At 49.1% G+C, this 14,947-nt stretch overlaps 1 protein-coding gene across 3 annotated transcripts in view; it reads left to right on the top strand.

Moving 5' to 3' along the window:
• The window catches only part of MPRIP (myosin phosphatase Rho interacting protein), a gene marked incomplete at both ends in the record, with an annotated part of 128,302 nt that overhangs the window by 94,534 nt on the left and 18,821 nt on the right, over window positions 1-14,947 (top strand). For all 3 annotated transcript variants that reach the window (XM_084236176.1, XM_084236175.1, XM_084236177.1), the window contains 7 exons: window positions 89-202; window positions 1,734-1,790; window positions 2,973-3,041; window positions 5,727-5,816; window positions 8,322-8,431; window positions 9,907-10,471; window positions 12,484-12,600. In XM_084236176.1, coding sequence (XP_084092302.1) covers window positions 89-202; window positions 1,734-1,790; window positions 2,973-3,041; window positions 5,727-5,816; window positions 8,322-8,431; window positions 9,907-10,471; window positions 12,484-12,600 — 1,122 coding nt within the window. The remainder of the gene's footprint in view (window positions 1-88; window positions 203-1,733; window positions 1,791-2,972; window positions 3,042-5,726; window positions 5,817-8,321; window positions 8,432-9,906; window positions 10,472-12,483; window positions 12,601-14,947) is intronic.

Genomic DNA, 14,947 nt, shown 5'->3' with positions numbered 1-14,947 from the left:
CCCCTGCAGTCCCCATCCTCCCAGGCTCTGGCTCCTGGCGCTCTGAGCTGATGGGCTTATACTGACTGGCGGCTACTCTCTGCCACAGGATCTCACCAGTGAAGTTCCCACAGCTCTACTCCCGGACACCTCTACTTCCCCCATGTCTCCACACCGAAGAGCCAAGTCACTGGACAGGAGGTCCACGGAGTCCTCCCTGACGGTGAGCCCAGCCGCCCGCGCACCGAGCTCCAGAGACTCTGCTGCTTCTGGTCACTTGGGGTCACTGTCTGCTTCTGTCCGTGCTGGCTGTACCCTCTGTGCACAGGCCCTCGTGTCTGTGTATGGGATGCACATTCTGTGTTTCTTTCCTTTTTCTGGGCTACATGGGCATCCTGAGCTCTGAGGTCCCCATGAGGGAGCCATCTGGCCAAGGCAGTGGAATCCTGACTCTCGAGGATGAGGGTCACCAGGGAACCTCCATTCTTGTTCTGGGTGTTTGTTTCCATGGCATTTTAGAGCCAGGCGCTCCTCTTGGCTGTGAGCACTTGTCCTGTTTGTGGCATTTCACCACAGAAATAGAGCAGGTCTTTGTTTCAGGTCATTTGAGCTATAGCAGTGGAAGTACAGGTAGGGGTTTTCAGATACAGTTTGGGTAGGACCCTTGGAGAGCCACAGGTGATAGGCAGAGGCCCTGGGTGTGAAGGACAGCTGCTCACGTGGCGGCTAGGGTGCCTCTCTGCTTTGTCCTCAGCCTCCTAAGGAGCCAGGACTGGTGCCACCTGTCCCCCCAAAGTGTGGGGCCACCAATCACAGGTTGACATGGAACCATGGAGCAAGGACAGGAACATTTCTTACGTGGAGGAAGTTTGTTTTTTCCTTGAGCCTGGGTTATTCCCAAAGCTTTGAAGCAGAAGCTCCCAGAACACACCTGCTAGTCAATGTCCTGCCACTTTGTGCTTATTCCTACTACCCTGTCCTTAGGATCCAAAAAGACATTATAGCCCATCACGGCTCAAAATGGTTATGAAAAGAGAGAGCATATGGGGCAAGGGGAAGGGTGATCCATGTCTCTTGAGGCTCCCGGTTGACAGATGCCCAGATGTGAAATACAAACTGGGCTGCAGGTGACTGGTGATGGACCTGTGATCTGCAGGAGGACCAGCAGGGACAGTGCCCCATTTGGGCCCTGCTGGCTACCTGTGTCCCTGCTTTCCTTGTCTGCTGTCCTGGTTTTGCTTCTTGAAGGGAAATGAAGATTAACATTCATCCTGATAGATAAGTGATCTGAGGGTCTTCGCAGGGCTGCTGTTGTGTCTCACTCAATACCAGATGTGGTCTCTGCTTTCAGTCTTCCTGTGGCTTCAGCAAGAACTTCTGAACCTTGCTTTTAGTCATCATCGCTGACTTTCCCATGAAATGTCCGGTGACTCTGGGAGACTCCTTTCTGCTTTGCAGGCGGCCCCTGCAGAAACTTCTCTCAGAGCAACAGGGCCACCCAGCTGCTCCTCAGAGGGTGATGAGGCTGAGCTCTTCCTCCCTGTGAGCCTGCCAAGCCCAGCATCTCCTTCCTCAGAGATGGACATGCCTGTGGAGGTGCTGTGAGCAGCAGCACCAGGGCAGGGGGCTGTGCAGACTTGCTGGCAGGTGGAGAAACCCTTTTTCCTGGTGTCCACCTCATCTAGACAGAAATGCCTACCCTGGCTGCTACCACGATGCTTTCCTCTGAACTGTTCTTTTTCTCCCTTTCTCAGCCCGACCTGCTGAATTTCAAGAAAGGCTGGCTGACAAAGCAGTATGAGGATGGCCAGGTGAGTTTGTAGCGTTGCTGTGGTTCCTGGGTGGTGCCAGACCAAGTGTGACACCCCACTGGCCTTGACTCCAACAGGTCTGTGAGCATTGGCCCTGACCCCCATCTCCACCTCTAGTAAGCTCCCTTGTCTTGTGGACCAGGACTATAGACAAGACCCCCATCTCCTTAGAGAAGCAGAGGTACTTGACCCCAGCCCTGTTTCTGCAGTAGGGATGAGAGACACCAGCCAGGCCTGCCTGCCACAGTATGAGAGATTAGTCACCCTTCTGCTGGCCTTAGCCTCATCCTAAAGCACTAGCTCTCCACTCTCCTAAAAGGTACTGGGAACACCTCTGGTTGTTCCCATTTGCATATGATGCAGCCAAGTAGACAGGAGCTGAAGATTATAAGACTGTCAGAGACATGCTCAACCATTGTCCTGGGAGGAGCCAGTGTGAGACATTTGTGCCATAAGACTTCGGTAGGAAGAGCCATCTGCTGCTGAACCTCCCAACACCACCTTGACCCTGCTCCAGACTGGAAGCCCAGGCCTCCGAAGAGGCATGAAGAGGACCCTTCTAGGTCCTTATTGAGGAACCCTTGAATCCCGCCCATGCCCGTGCTTTCCTCCTGCTTCCTGAGCAACTCTGCCGAAATATCCTTTTTCTCTCTCCTCCATATCAATCCCCTTGGCCTTGCCTGAAGACTCCAGTCTCCCTCCTTCCTACTCACAGTGAAGACTTGGGAATCTGGCTGGTTGGTTTACTCCTGCTCGCTGCAGGTGGGCGCATCCCTGGTTAGCCAGCCTGTGGCTGTGACTCACAGGCTGCCTCCTTAAGAAGAAGATGTCATTTTCACAGCCACCTTTCAGCTCTGAGGGCCCAGCCCCATCTGCAGCCTCTGGAGTTGAGATTCAGGACTGCAAACACTATTCACCAGCCGCACCACTGTGGGTTACTGAGAGCCCACAGCCTGCGCCCTGCCTTGTCACTGGATAGCCGCAGCTTAGCAAACGTCCTGAGGTCATGTGCACACTGCAGCCTGAGCAGAGTCCTGTGTGTGTCTGCCACTGTGGGAGGGGCCACCTGCCCTCTGCTTCACCTGTGCTCAGGGAGATGCCCCAGAAACTTTGGCTATGGATCACCTTGGAGCAGTAAGTGTGTTGTGTGATATCTGAATCCTTTTTTCCCTTTGATTTTAGTGGAAGAAGCACTGGTTTGTCCTTGCTGATCAAAGCCTGAGATACTACAGGGATTCAGTGGCTGAGGAGGTGAGTGTCTTAATTTGGTTCCAATTGTAGAGACAGCTGAAGTGGTTCAGGCAGCTCCCAGGAACTAGAGACTCTCAGCACTACTGCTTCTCTGGGCTGAAGTCCCTTCAGTCTGTTGACAGTGTCCATGTTGCCACCTTTGGTTTCCTGGTGGGAAGTGTGGGCTCAGTAACTAGACCTGTTTTGGATGATCTCTGGTGCTGTGGCCTGGAATGTTGACCTGCTTTAGGCACATACGTGCAGTGGGTTTCACAGCTTTGCTGTTCTCTGTTCTTTGAAAAACACTGAAAGATGTGTTGTTTTAAAACTCAGGATGTGCAATTTGTTTTTTTGTACAAAGAGATTTTGCAGTGAATTGAGTCTTTGGAAGAACTGAACTAAATCTTGTCTCTTGACCTGGACAAGGATAGAATGTGGCAGATGAGCTTGGTTGACCCAGTTGACAGTCCTGATTCCAGTTGAAGACTGACCAGAGGGCTCTTTTATCTTTACCTACAAAAAAAATAATTTCTTATGAGCAGTTTGGCCTATCTTTTCTCTTGCTAAACTTCATCCCCACACTTTGGTAATAGCAGATGATTGGAAAGAAGCTAAATGTCTGTCTTTAGGGCCTAGTTATATGTATTTACATACCCTAAACCTAAAAGAATGCACTAAGTTCTTCATGGACTGCAGTGGAAAGTTAGTGATCCCAGTTAGGTATTGACTAGGGTGGGTGATAGACCTCTGATGCTGCCTAAAGTTAGGAAACATGGACATGCATTTTCTGGACCAGCAGTTCTCAGAATTTAGTCTATAGAACCATAAAGACCCTTTTAGGCATCTGGGATATTTTTTAAAACTATTTTTACAAAACTAAGGTGCTGTTTCCTTTTTCTCACTGTGTTAACTTTTGCACTAAAGCAGAAGCAGCAGCGGGAGGAGTCTTAGGCCAGTCAGGCTGCAGCAGGAGCTGCCAGTGGTCATGGGTCCTTCACTGCCACACATTCATGATGTAAAGAAAGGGCCTTGATGAACCAGTAAAAGTTATTAGTCTTAAGTCTCGGTGCTTAAACACCTCTTTTTAATATGCTGTGATTCAGAATGGAAGTCAGCATAAGTCATTTCTGCTGCACACCCAAGTGTGATGGTTGTCCATGGGGGAGCACTGCCCATTCTGCTGCCACTAGCCATTGGCCACTCCTCACAGAGCACCATAACTACTTGGAAGAACAGCTGGCAGACAAAATGCTTGTTCAGTTTGGCAGACATTTTCTTGAAAATCAACCAAGTGAGTTTATTCCTACAGGGAAAATAACTGACAGAATGTGTTAACAGTGATACAATTTAAACGTTCAGTCAAAACTAGAACTTTGAAAAACTTGTATTCACCATCCTGAACTTGACAGCTTCCTTTTAGTGATATCTTCCTGACAAAATAGGTGATGATATTAACAAACACAGTATTTTGATTCCGTATAATGAAATGTCTCAACATTTGGAAAACATGCGTAACTCATTGTCTTCCAAATGGCCGGTACATGATGCTATAAAATCATGTGAATAAAAGATGTACTCAAAGGGCAAAATAAAACTGTGGATTTTAATGTAATTGAGTACAGAAAATTGACTGTGATTTCAGATTCCACCTTGCAGTTGACCTTGTCTAAATAGCCACTCATCAATGGATAGTCAAATTTACCTGAAAAGACTATTATATACTAAAATTTTCCAGCTCCCTTCTATGAAAGGCCAGACTGTCTTCATATACTTCAGACATATTGGGGTGGTTAAATCAGACACAGATAGGAGAATTCAACTATTCTTAGAGCCAGACATTAAAGAGAGTCACAGAAATCTCTTGCTGATTCTTTAAAATATTTTTTATTTAAAAATGAACTGGATTCATTTATATTCTTAAATGAGTATATAATGATTTTTCCAATTTCTAATATGGTAAATGTCATGAATCAATAAAACCCTCATAAAAACTCAATTTTTTTAAGGATAGGTTTATTATTTTTTTTAAAAGGAAAAGAAGACACTTTCATAGACACAAGCTAGCAAAGGTTACATTTTATTTTTTATTTTTTTTTAAAGATTTATTTGTTTATTTATTTATACAAGCACTGGGTACAGTCAGAAGCGTGGGAGGGCTAGAGAATTCACCAGAGCCAGAGCGGGGAGCAGAGCAGGCAGAAGGACCGAAGTACACTGCTGAGGGGAGCAGCGGGCGGCAGGAGAGGTCTGCGCGCCATGTGGGACCCTCCTCCGGTGGCCGGGGAGCAGCCGGGGATCGAACCGGTGCCACAGAGACTGCGGGCAGCTTCGCAACCCAGCGCTCAACCACTGCGCCACCGGGGAGGCCCGAAGGTTACATTTTAAAAGGACAGGTTTTTTAGGAAAAGGAGAAAGAAAGAGGCACCTGTATAACCACAGGTGGGCAGGAGGGCTGCTCCAGGGACCTCAGTTTTTAAGAGTGTAAAGGAGTTGCTACATCAACATGTTTAAAGAAACACAGGCTTGTGATGTCTTCGTCAGGATGCAGGGAGGATACCGTGTAGATGGCTCCAGGTAGCATAGGTGGGAAGTGTACTTGTTGGTGAATGGATGTGCCCATTAAAAATAAAGCCAGTATAGAAACATGCCCATCTAGGCCTTGACTTTTACTTTCTAAATCCCCAACATCCTTTCATCTCTCTGCAGGCAGCTGACTTGGACGGGGAAATCGACTTGTCTACATGTTATGATGTCACAGAATATCCAGTCCAGAGAAACTATGGCTTTCAGATACATGTGAGCCAGGGTAGAGTTTGGAGATAGGCTTGGTGTGAGGTGGGTGTGTGGGCTTTACTAGCTGGGACATTTCTCTGAGAACCTGAGGTCCTGTCAGGGGACAGTGGTGGGCAGGTCTGACGTCACATAATTAGCCTTGTGTTGTCCCTCCTCTGTCCTGTGACACCTGACCCCCATCCCCACTTTGTGATCTGGGCAAAAATCAGACATGAGCATCTTATCAAGATTGTTTAGAGTTTTTTGTTACTGATGGTTCTTTTATTTTTTATTTCCCTTTTTTTTAAATGCTGGCGTTGGGCAGTTGTAAGGATGTGGGATGTGGGTACTAAGAATGAATGTTAATTATTTAAATTTTAGATACTAGGTTTTTATTCACTTATTTTTTCATTTGTTCATTCACTCATTCATGCAGAAGTCTTTTTTTTTTTCCTCCAAAATCCTGTCAGGCTCTTGACAAGGATTTTGAGAAGGCACTGCCCATGCTCTCAGAAATACAGTCTGATTGAACAAATAGAACAGTTCTCATTGGCCATTTTATCAAAGGTGGTAACTCGGGGCTCCCTGTGGTCAGCAGGCTCAAGGTTAGGGCAGTCCCCCTGACTGCCATCTGCCCTCACTCTGGCACCAACTCTAATTCAGAGGGTGGAGAGTGGGGTGTTTGAGATTCAGACCCACCAGATACATATAAGGAGAGCACTGGCTGCCAGCCCCCAAGCTTTTGGGTATGGCATTCCTTCCATGTGGGGTACCCATGTGGAGCACCAAGCCAGGGTGGGAAGTTGCACCCATGGCCTAGCACCAGGGTCAGGCTGTGGGTTAGTTGATCTTAGGTCCATGCCACCCTGCTACATTAGTAAGTTGCATCCATCGGAGTGTGCAGGACAGCTAGAAAGAACACCAAGCAGGCTGGCACAGGGGAGAGGGTAAGGAAGGACTGGCCCAGGCTCTGTGGAGGAAAAAGCACAGGACCTGGCTCTGCCAGGTGAGGGAGGAAATAGGTGCCAGGACCCATACCCCAGAGTCAGGCAGCAGTGGTGACTTTAGAGAAGGAGTGGAGCCTGTGGAATTCTGGCCGATGCTGTGTTTGAGGTCAAAGACTCTCTAAACATTAAACTGGCAGCCATAAGTGTGAACCTCTAGTTGAGAAGTGAGAGATGAAGTCATGGGAGGAAACATGCAGGTCACGTTAGCCAGATCCAGAAGCAACCACACCCAGGAGTAGAAAAAGGCCAAAGATTCAGAAAGAGATGAGCAGGCCTCAAAGCTTAGGGAGCACTGGGATTTCAGCATTTCAGAGAACCAGAGGCTGGACCCCACCTTGGTTTATACTGAGAGAAAACTGAGGTAGAAGAGGTAGCTTGTTGGCAGTCTCTTGATGGGGGTGTACTGGTAGGGACCTGAAGCGGAGATAAGGTGAAGTCCAGGCTGTGTTTTGAGTTTTCCAGGCCAGTGTATATGGTCAACTGTCCATTTACCTCTAATCACCCAGTTCACGTCCCCAAAACATCTTGGTGATTTCATCTTACATCAGCTGATTTGCTGATGTAGCTCCTGGGTCCAAGTAGCCCAAACTGCTTCAAGAACAGTACTGACATCCTCACTTCAGTGAGACAGGAACCTGTAGGGCAAGAGCAGGGAAGTGGAATGCATGCAGGTAGCACCTGTGGTTCCCTTCTCAGGTGGTGCTGACCAGGGCTGCTCAGGGATACAGGGACCACGTTCAGAGGCCACTCTTCACTCCCTGCCCTTGCTAGCTGTGCTGCTCACTCTCAGCTCTGCCTTCTGGATCTCCTCACTTCCTGTCTGCACGCCATCCCCACTTAGACCAACTCCTCTCCCTCAGCCTCCTCCAGCCTGCTTCTCCATCTTGACTGGTATCCCAGGCCAGGGGCCCAAGGATTGACAGCACTCCTCCATAGCCTGTCACTAACACATTACATGCCACCTCCCTATCTCTCAGGAACCTCCCTCTTCTCTGCTGTCCCCCTAACTAATCACCTAGGTGACTGCCCCAGCCACCAGTGCATCTCCCTGTTTTTTTCAGCATGACAGAGAAGACCCTTAGCCCCAGCCTGTCAGTTAAGCCTCGAACCTGCCCGCTTACTTCTCCCTGGTCATCCCATCCACCTGCCAGCCCTCACCTGCTGTGCAGAGGTCTTTCCTGCTACTCCTCACATACTGACCTTTGTTGTCAAGTTGTACTCTCTCCTTACCCCTTGTCTGTGAGCTGCCTGAAAGGCTAGACAGGTCTTTGACTCAGCACAATCCCCAGAAATTGCAAGTATTCTGTAAAAATGGGCAAGGTCCTATGGAGAGGAAAAGAGGTCATTTAACTGTTACCACAGAAATAGCAAAGCATCCACAACTTGGCTATTTCTTTTGCTATCCAGTTGTTTATCCCAAGTGGGCCTCCCATAGTGCACCTCAGACACCTGGCCCAGAAGCAGGACTTGCACCAGGGTTTGGGAGGTGACCATCCATGATAATGCCTTATCTTTCAAATAGACAAAGGAAGGCGAGTTCACTCTTTCTGCTATGACATCTGGAATTCGGCGGAACTGGATCCAGACCATCATGAAGCATGTCCACCCAACTTCTGCCCCAGATGTGACGAGGTAAGACAGTTTGTCTGGGTGCCTGAAGGAGCCACCACCTCCTTCCTTTGTGGATGGTTCCCTGGTTTTTCTGGTGACTGAGCTCTGGCCATCCCACCATGGTGGTCTTCCCTCCTTCCTTTGTCCTGCCATCAGCAGCTTGCTCTTGGGCTCCCTGAATTTCCTACCTTGAGTACCTTTTCCTCCTTTAAGCCTGGCCAGCTTAGCCAAACAAGCAGCATCAGTATTACTGTCAGAACTGCCCTGAGTGGGCGAATCTCCCTCTGTGGGTGGGTACAGGGCCCTGGCCCATTCTTGACCCTGGTGCTGGGCCTCTGTGACTAGGATGAGGGCAGCCCTTGGCACTGTACTGGAGCTGTGGCATCTCCTTTCCTTGGTTCTCTTTTACCTGCTCCTCCGTCTTTTGGATTTCTGTGCAGCCAGGAAGACCTCTTAGGGACTCTAGGCCACATTGGAAAACAACCCTTGGTGGTTCATAAACCTCGTGATCTGCTGCATGCCTTTCTTCTCCTGTCCTAATGGATAGAAACCTGCTGGTTTTCGTTTCAAAAGAGAGGAGAAAAGATTAGAGTGTGCAGGACTGGCCTGTGATACTAAGAACTCTGCTGCCATCGCCTCAGGGCTGCAGAGTCTTTTCAGAACATGTAGTGGGAACAGTTCTTCAGGTGTACTTGTCGAGTTGGAGGTTATAAGCAGGGTGGTGTCCCTGGTGCCACCATTGGTGCCTTAGTGGCCTGTGGCGCCTGTGGCGGCTGTGGCAATGCCAATTCTTTGTCAGTACCTGCCTTCTTCCTAGTGACCCTACACCTCTTTGAACAAAATGGAAGGAAAGAAACCTAAAATAACTCTTCTCTTTCATCTTTCTTTCCCGTGTTTATTGTTCATTCCTTCATTTATTAAACAAAGACAGTATTTGGTTGTTCCTGAGTCAGTGAGACCCGGAGGTGGTGGCCAGGACAAGCACTGTGATGTCTTGTCAGGAGAGTTGGCTTGTCCATTAACTGAACCCCTTCTGTGTGTGGAGACCCACCCTTGCGGGGCTGTATCCTGGGGTGGCCCGAGGGGCTACCCCAGTTCCCTCCCCATCAGGAGCAGCGCCTGAAGCTCTGCAAGCCTTTCTGCAAGTCTTTCTGTGTACTTTGAGAACGTCCCTAACAAAGCAGGAGCAGAAACTCGGACTTCTCTGCCAGGGCTATGGGGAACTCTTGGCCTACACTCTGAGCAGGACCCTTTGCTCTGTCATCCTGTTGTAGTCATCATAACACACCTGCAGTGTTTCTATAGTAGGGGACCCTCCTGGTATCATCCTGCTTTCTCTCCTGTCTCTACTCAGAATCCAGTCTGGGTTTGTTCCAAAGAGGTGACTTGGAAAGGCAGTTTTCTTTCATCCCCTCCCCTATGGCGCTGGGCCCTCGAAGGGGTGGGAAGCTGTCACGAGGAGCCACACCTGATGGGCTGTGTTTGCTCCTCCCCAGCTCATTGCCAGAGGAGAAGAACCGGAGCAGCTCCTCCTTCGATGCTTGCCCGAGGCCAAGTGAGAAGCAAGAGGCTGAGCATGGGGAGCCAGACCCCGAACAGAAGAGAAGCCGAGCTCGGGAGCGGAGGCGGGAAGGCCGCTCCAAGACCTTTGACTGGGCTGAGTTCCGCCCCATCCAGCAGGCTCTGGCTCAGGAGCGGGCCAGCACCGCTGGGCCCCCTGACACCCATCCTGAGGCAGAGCCAGGTGAGCTGGAGCGGGAGCGTGCACGGCGGCGGGAGGAAAGGCGCAAGCGCTTTGGAATGTTGGACACCATGGACGGGCCAGGCCCTGACGACATGGCCCTGCGTATGGAGGTGGACCGGAGCCCGGGGCTGCCCGTGACCACCGACCTCAAGACACAGAATGTCCATGTGGAGATCGAGCAGCGATGGCATCAGGTGGAGACCACCCCTCTCCGGGAAGAAAAGCAGGTGCCCATCGCTCCCCTACACCTGTCCTCCTCTGAAGATGGAAGTGACCGACTCTCCACTCATGAGCTGACCTCTCTGTTGGAGAAGGAGGTAACCTCTCGGGATGGCCACACAGATGGGGGGTGGGCAGGTGGGTTCCATACAGCAAGAATGACTGTGTGCTTTAGCCCAGATCACTGAGGAGAAGGGAGCCCTCAGGGGACTCACAGGCTACTAGAGAGTGAGACAGGCAGGCAGGTCCAAGAGCACAGTACAGATGCTGAGAGGTGGGAGCATGTCAGCTCATGCAGAGTGGCAGGGAGGGGGCACTGAGCCTCTCCCAAAGGACAGAAGAGTTCTCCACGTGGTGAGGGCACTGTCATCTAGAGTCAGCTGTGGCAAGAGATGAGGCTAGTAGGGTTATAGGACCCAGGTGGGGCTCATCTACCCTGCTTCAGTCATGAACTAGAAATTGTAGATGGGAGAGGGATGTGAGCAGACTTGGGTTTCAACCCAAGATCAAACAGGCTGGGCCTCCCCCTGGTGGCGCAGTGGTTGAGTGGTGGGCTGCGAAGCTGTCCACAGCTTCTGCAGCACTGGTTCGATCCCCGGGCACCAGCGAGGGTCCCACATGGCGTGCAGACCTCTCCTGCCACGCTCACTGCTCCCCTCAGCAGTGTATTTCGTCAGTCTGCCTGCTCTGTTCCCCACTCTGGCTCTGGTGAATTCTCTCACCCTCCCGCACTTCTGACTATACCCAGTGCTTGTATAAATAAATAAATAAAATCTAAAAAAAAAAGATCAAACAGGCCGATGCTAGAGGCAGAGATGAGCCCCCCATTTTCATAGCAGCCTGGGGAAAAACAAGGAGACCCAAAGAAGATATGGGGCAGAGAACAGAAGATAGACTGATACTCCAGAGGCCATGGGTGAAGGGTACCCTGTCATCATTCAGCAAGGCCCATGCTCTCTCCAGAGTAGGTCCTCAGGGCAGATGGAGAGAGATGAGTAAGCCAGCCCCTGCACAATGTAAAATTGTGTAAATGTAGCCAGAAATCAAATGTGGGAAACTTCAGTAGAGGATTTGTAAGTCTGAATAGAGTTCCATGACCAAGGAGGTACAGTGTTAGATGTTTTTTTTTAAATTTCCCATGGGTGCACCCTTTATGAATACTCTTTAGGGGGTGCAGGTGGAGTACAAAAACAAAAACAACACAGTCTTTTGTTGGTACCTAATTTCTGTTAGAGATGTGCCACTTCGATCTACCATGACTACTCATCCTTCTCCTATTTTACTAAATTCTTGAGATATTTATCACTACCATGAACACTTTGAATTTTTTTTTCCATTTTTAATACCTGTAAATACAGTAAGAACACTAAGATGGAATGATGAATGATTCAAACTTACTCTGCTCTAAGCTGCTGAAATGGGCGTGGCAGCCAGCAAACCACACAGCAGACTGCAGATTTGTGTAAAAGTCTAGGGTCTGTGCCTAGCCCTTCTGCTACTTACCCTGGGGCACGGCAGGGGCCCACATGGCCCAGCACCCTGTAGGCACTTCGGAAGAGGTGGAGGGATTCTTTGAATTGACTGAACTCAGAGATGTTGAAAGCAAGAAGTATTTTTAGTAGTTTGTTTGCCTTCCACATTTTGCAGAAATACCTGCAGAACCCCATCTTGCAAACAGAATTTTATGTGAAATCTCATATAAAACTGATTAAATGGAGTTTTGGGGTGGAAGCCAAGGTAAGTCTTGGAATAAGAAGCTGTGCTAAGGAAACTGAAAGGACCAAGTGGGATGGTCTTCTTTCTGGTGCAGGAACAGAGCCCTTGTTTACTAGTGGGATTTGCATGTTAGAACCTTAGTAGCCATGGAAATTATGTGAGTGTCCACAAAACAGGTGAACAGCCTGCTGGTGTTATTTATTTTAGAGCTGGATCTTTCAGTTCTAGGTGCTGCAGATGAAGACCAGACCAGCATACCCACTGACATGTGGTCATGGGGAGGCCAGCAAATGTGTCCACGTGTGCTCAGAAATGTGTCTATGGGCCTTACTGTGCCACTGCTTCTGTATATTACCAGCATTCTGCTTAATAATGTATGTCTTTTTGCCAACAGTTGGAACAGAGCCAGAAAGAGGCCTCAGACCTTCTGGAACAGAACCGGCTCCTTCAGGACCAGTTGAGGGTGGCTCTGGGCCGGGAGCAGAGTGCCCGGGAGGGCTATGTGCTGCAGGTAGGGCTGAGGGGCTGCCACTGCCCTTCAGGCACTCTCAGGGACTTCAGCGTGAGGGGCACAGGCAGGCTAGAAATGTTTAAGACCTGGTGAGCGAGGGAGCCTCTCCTGTACTGCAGCTCTGGGCTCCTCTGCCATAGATCAGGCTCTCACTGCAGTGGATTCTGGTTATATTTCCTCCTAGTATTACATTTTGGGGACTCTACCTGAAACCTCTCTATGAGTTTTTTCTTTATGTTTAAGAAAGTAATTTTGGTGATCTTTCCTTTCGACTCTCAAAGTACCCAGTATACATCTATAGATATACCATATGTTTGCATGTAATTTCAAATTGGTTTTCACAGTAAAGTATTAAACACATTTTACGGATTGAAGAATTGAGCAATATAGTGAGCCAAGTGCCTCCTAAAACCAAGTCAATAATGGAACTAGACCTGATTTCCCATCCCTGTTCATGTTTGTACCATACCTGCCAGGCAAATCTGGGACTATTACCACTAGCCTAGTCTCCCCACAAATTTCAGGAGGAAAAAAACATAGCCGCCCAAACCTGTGTTGTCCACCAGAGATCCCTGTGTCAGATCCTGGCCAGAGAGCAATGGGCATGACCATGGTGTCTCGCCAGGCACAAGGTTGCCTCGGTGGGGTGGGCCTATATCCGACCAGGAAACCCTGGTCTTGTTCTGGGGTAGAATACAACACATTCCTGCCCCATGGAGCTGACATACTGGGAGGGAGAAGCCGTTGATGAATGAGTGTGGGGGTGAGGGGTGGGGAGAATAGGGTGCTGGAATGGAGAGCTTGTACTCCCACCACAGTTGCAATGAGCAGCACAGTATTAGAGTCAGGATCCCTGGTTCAAACCAAGACTGCCACTGGCCAGCGAAGCCAGTGTCCTTTCCCCTGCAACTCCAGCCTCCTTGCCTGTGTACACTTAAACCTTTGTCTCCAACGGTCCTTCCAGCTCTCTATGACTCTGATGAGTTGCTGTGTAGACATTTCCAGACTGCTGTGCACTAGTCTTGATCCAAATCATCCCAGGTGGCACATCAACCCAGGTGTTCAGCCACCTTCTGGGCTGACTCCACCGTTCTGCTTCTCTCTATGCTGATTATTCTGTTGCATGTTTCCTCCGCCTCTTTTCTCCCCATTTCTCTTTCCCTCCTGCTTTGACCTTACATGCCCTGGACCCTCCTCCCTGCCCTCTCAGCCATATTTACTGCTGTTCCTGGTTCAGGCTTTTGGGCACCAGGAAGGGAATGGTACCTCCTCCCTCCCTATCTCTGTCTGAGGGTGCCCCAGTTCTTTCATGCAGACCCTCCAGGTGTGGGAGCATCTTTTTAAACCTTGGTTGGGCCCCCATCCTACATGAATTCACTTCACATCAGATGGTTAATTATTCTAGCGGCAGATTTTACATATTGCTAACCTAAGAACTAGTTTCATGTCTAATGTGGATGATTGCATGAGTCTGCACTGGGCACAGCTGGTCTCCTGCCTTCCCTCTAGGTCTGATCGCTGATTACTGTTAGTTTCCCTTTGCACTTTGGAAATGCTTACAATCAAAGGTTTGAAAGAGCAAGGGGCCTTTGAGGTTAAAGGTCAGGAGGAGTCGTCATTCAGGATGGGTGCTACTAACTGCTGGGAGGAGGAATTTGCATGGTCTGGACGCGGAGTGTAACTTTAACTTAATGTAACTGAGTGTCACATCTGTGGCTTCCCTGCCAGTAGACTGAGAGGGGGCCACAGGCAGGCCAAATTCTTAGGCTGGACTGTTCTTTTCACTCTTATTCATGTACTTGTTTTTCTACAACATTAACTAGTTCTGTCTTTTCTGCATGCCTTTCAAATTGGGGAGTTTTGTTTCTTTTGTGTTTTTTTTTTTTTTTTTTTTTGCATGCTTCACTTTCTTATTTGAATTCCACAAAGGTTTGTTTGTTGTTTTGTTGGTATCATATTTTATTCCATGGTTTCCGTTTTCCCCTCGTTTTGTCTTCTTACAGGTAGAGATTAGTTCTCCTGTTACTATAGAGGACGGGCTCCACTTTGCAAAGGAAAATGTTTCCGATGTCACCTCGCTGACATCCCCCAGCAGTTGCCTCCCTTCCTTCTCTCCCTGTCTTAGAAGGAAGTGACATCATCACCTGCACCCTGAGTCCTGCGCTTTTTTAGGGTTTGTTGTCTAGAGCCACGTACCTTTTGTTTTGCAAACCAAACAAACAGATGCCAGTGCTCTGCTCGTCCCCTGTCCTCCCCGGCGTCCTCTTGTCCTTCAGTCTTCGTTTTGCTTATCAGTGTGTTCCATTATTCAGTTTTGTTTGGTTTATTTCTCCTAGAAGCTATTCAG

The sequence above is a fragment of the Talpa europaea genome (assembly GCF_964194135.1).
Source record: "Talpa europaea genome assembly, chromosome: 7".
NCBI classification, from domain to species: domain Eukaryota; kingdom Metazoa; phylum Chordata; class Mammalia; order Eulipotyphla; family Talpidae; genus Talpa; species Talpa europaea.
Note: the sequence above shows the minus strand (reverse complement) of the source record. Positions and strands in the feature narration are given on the sequence as shown.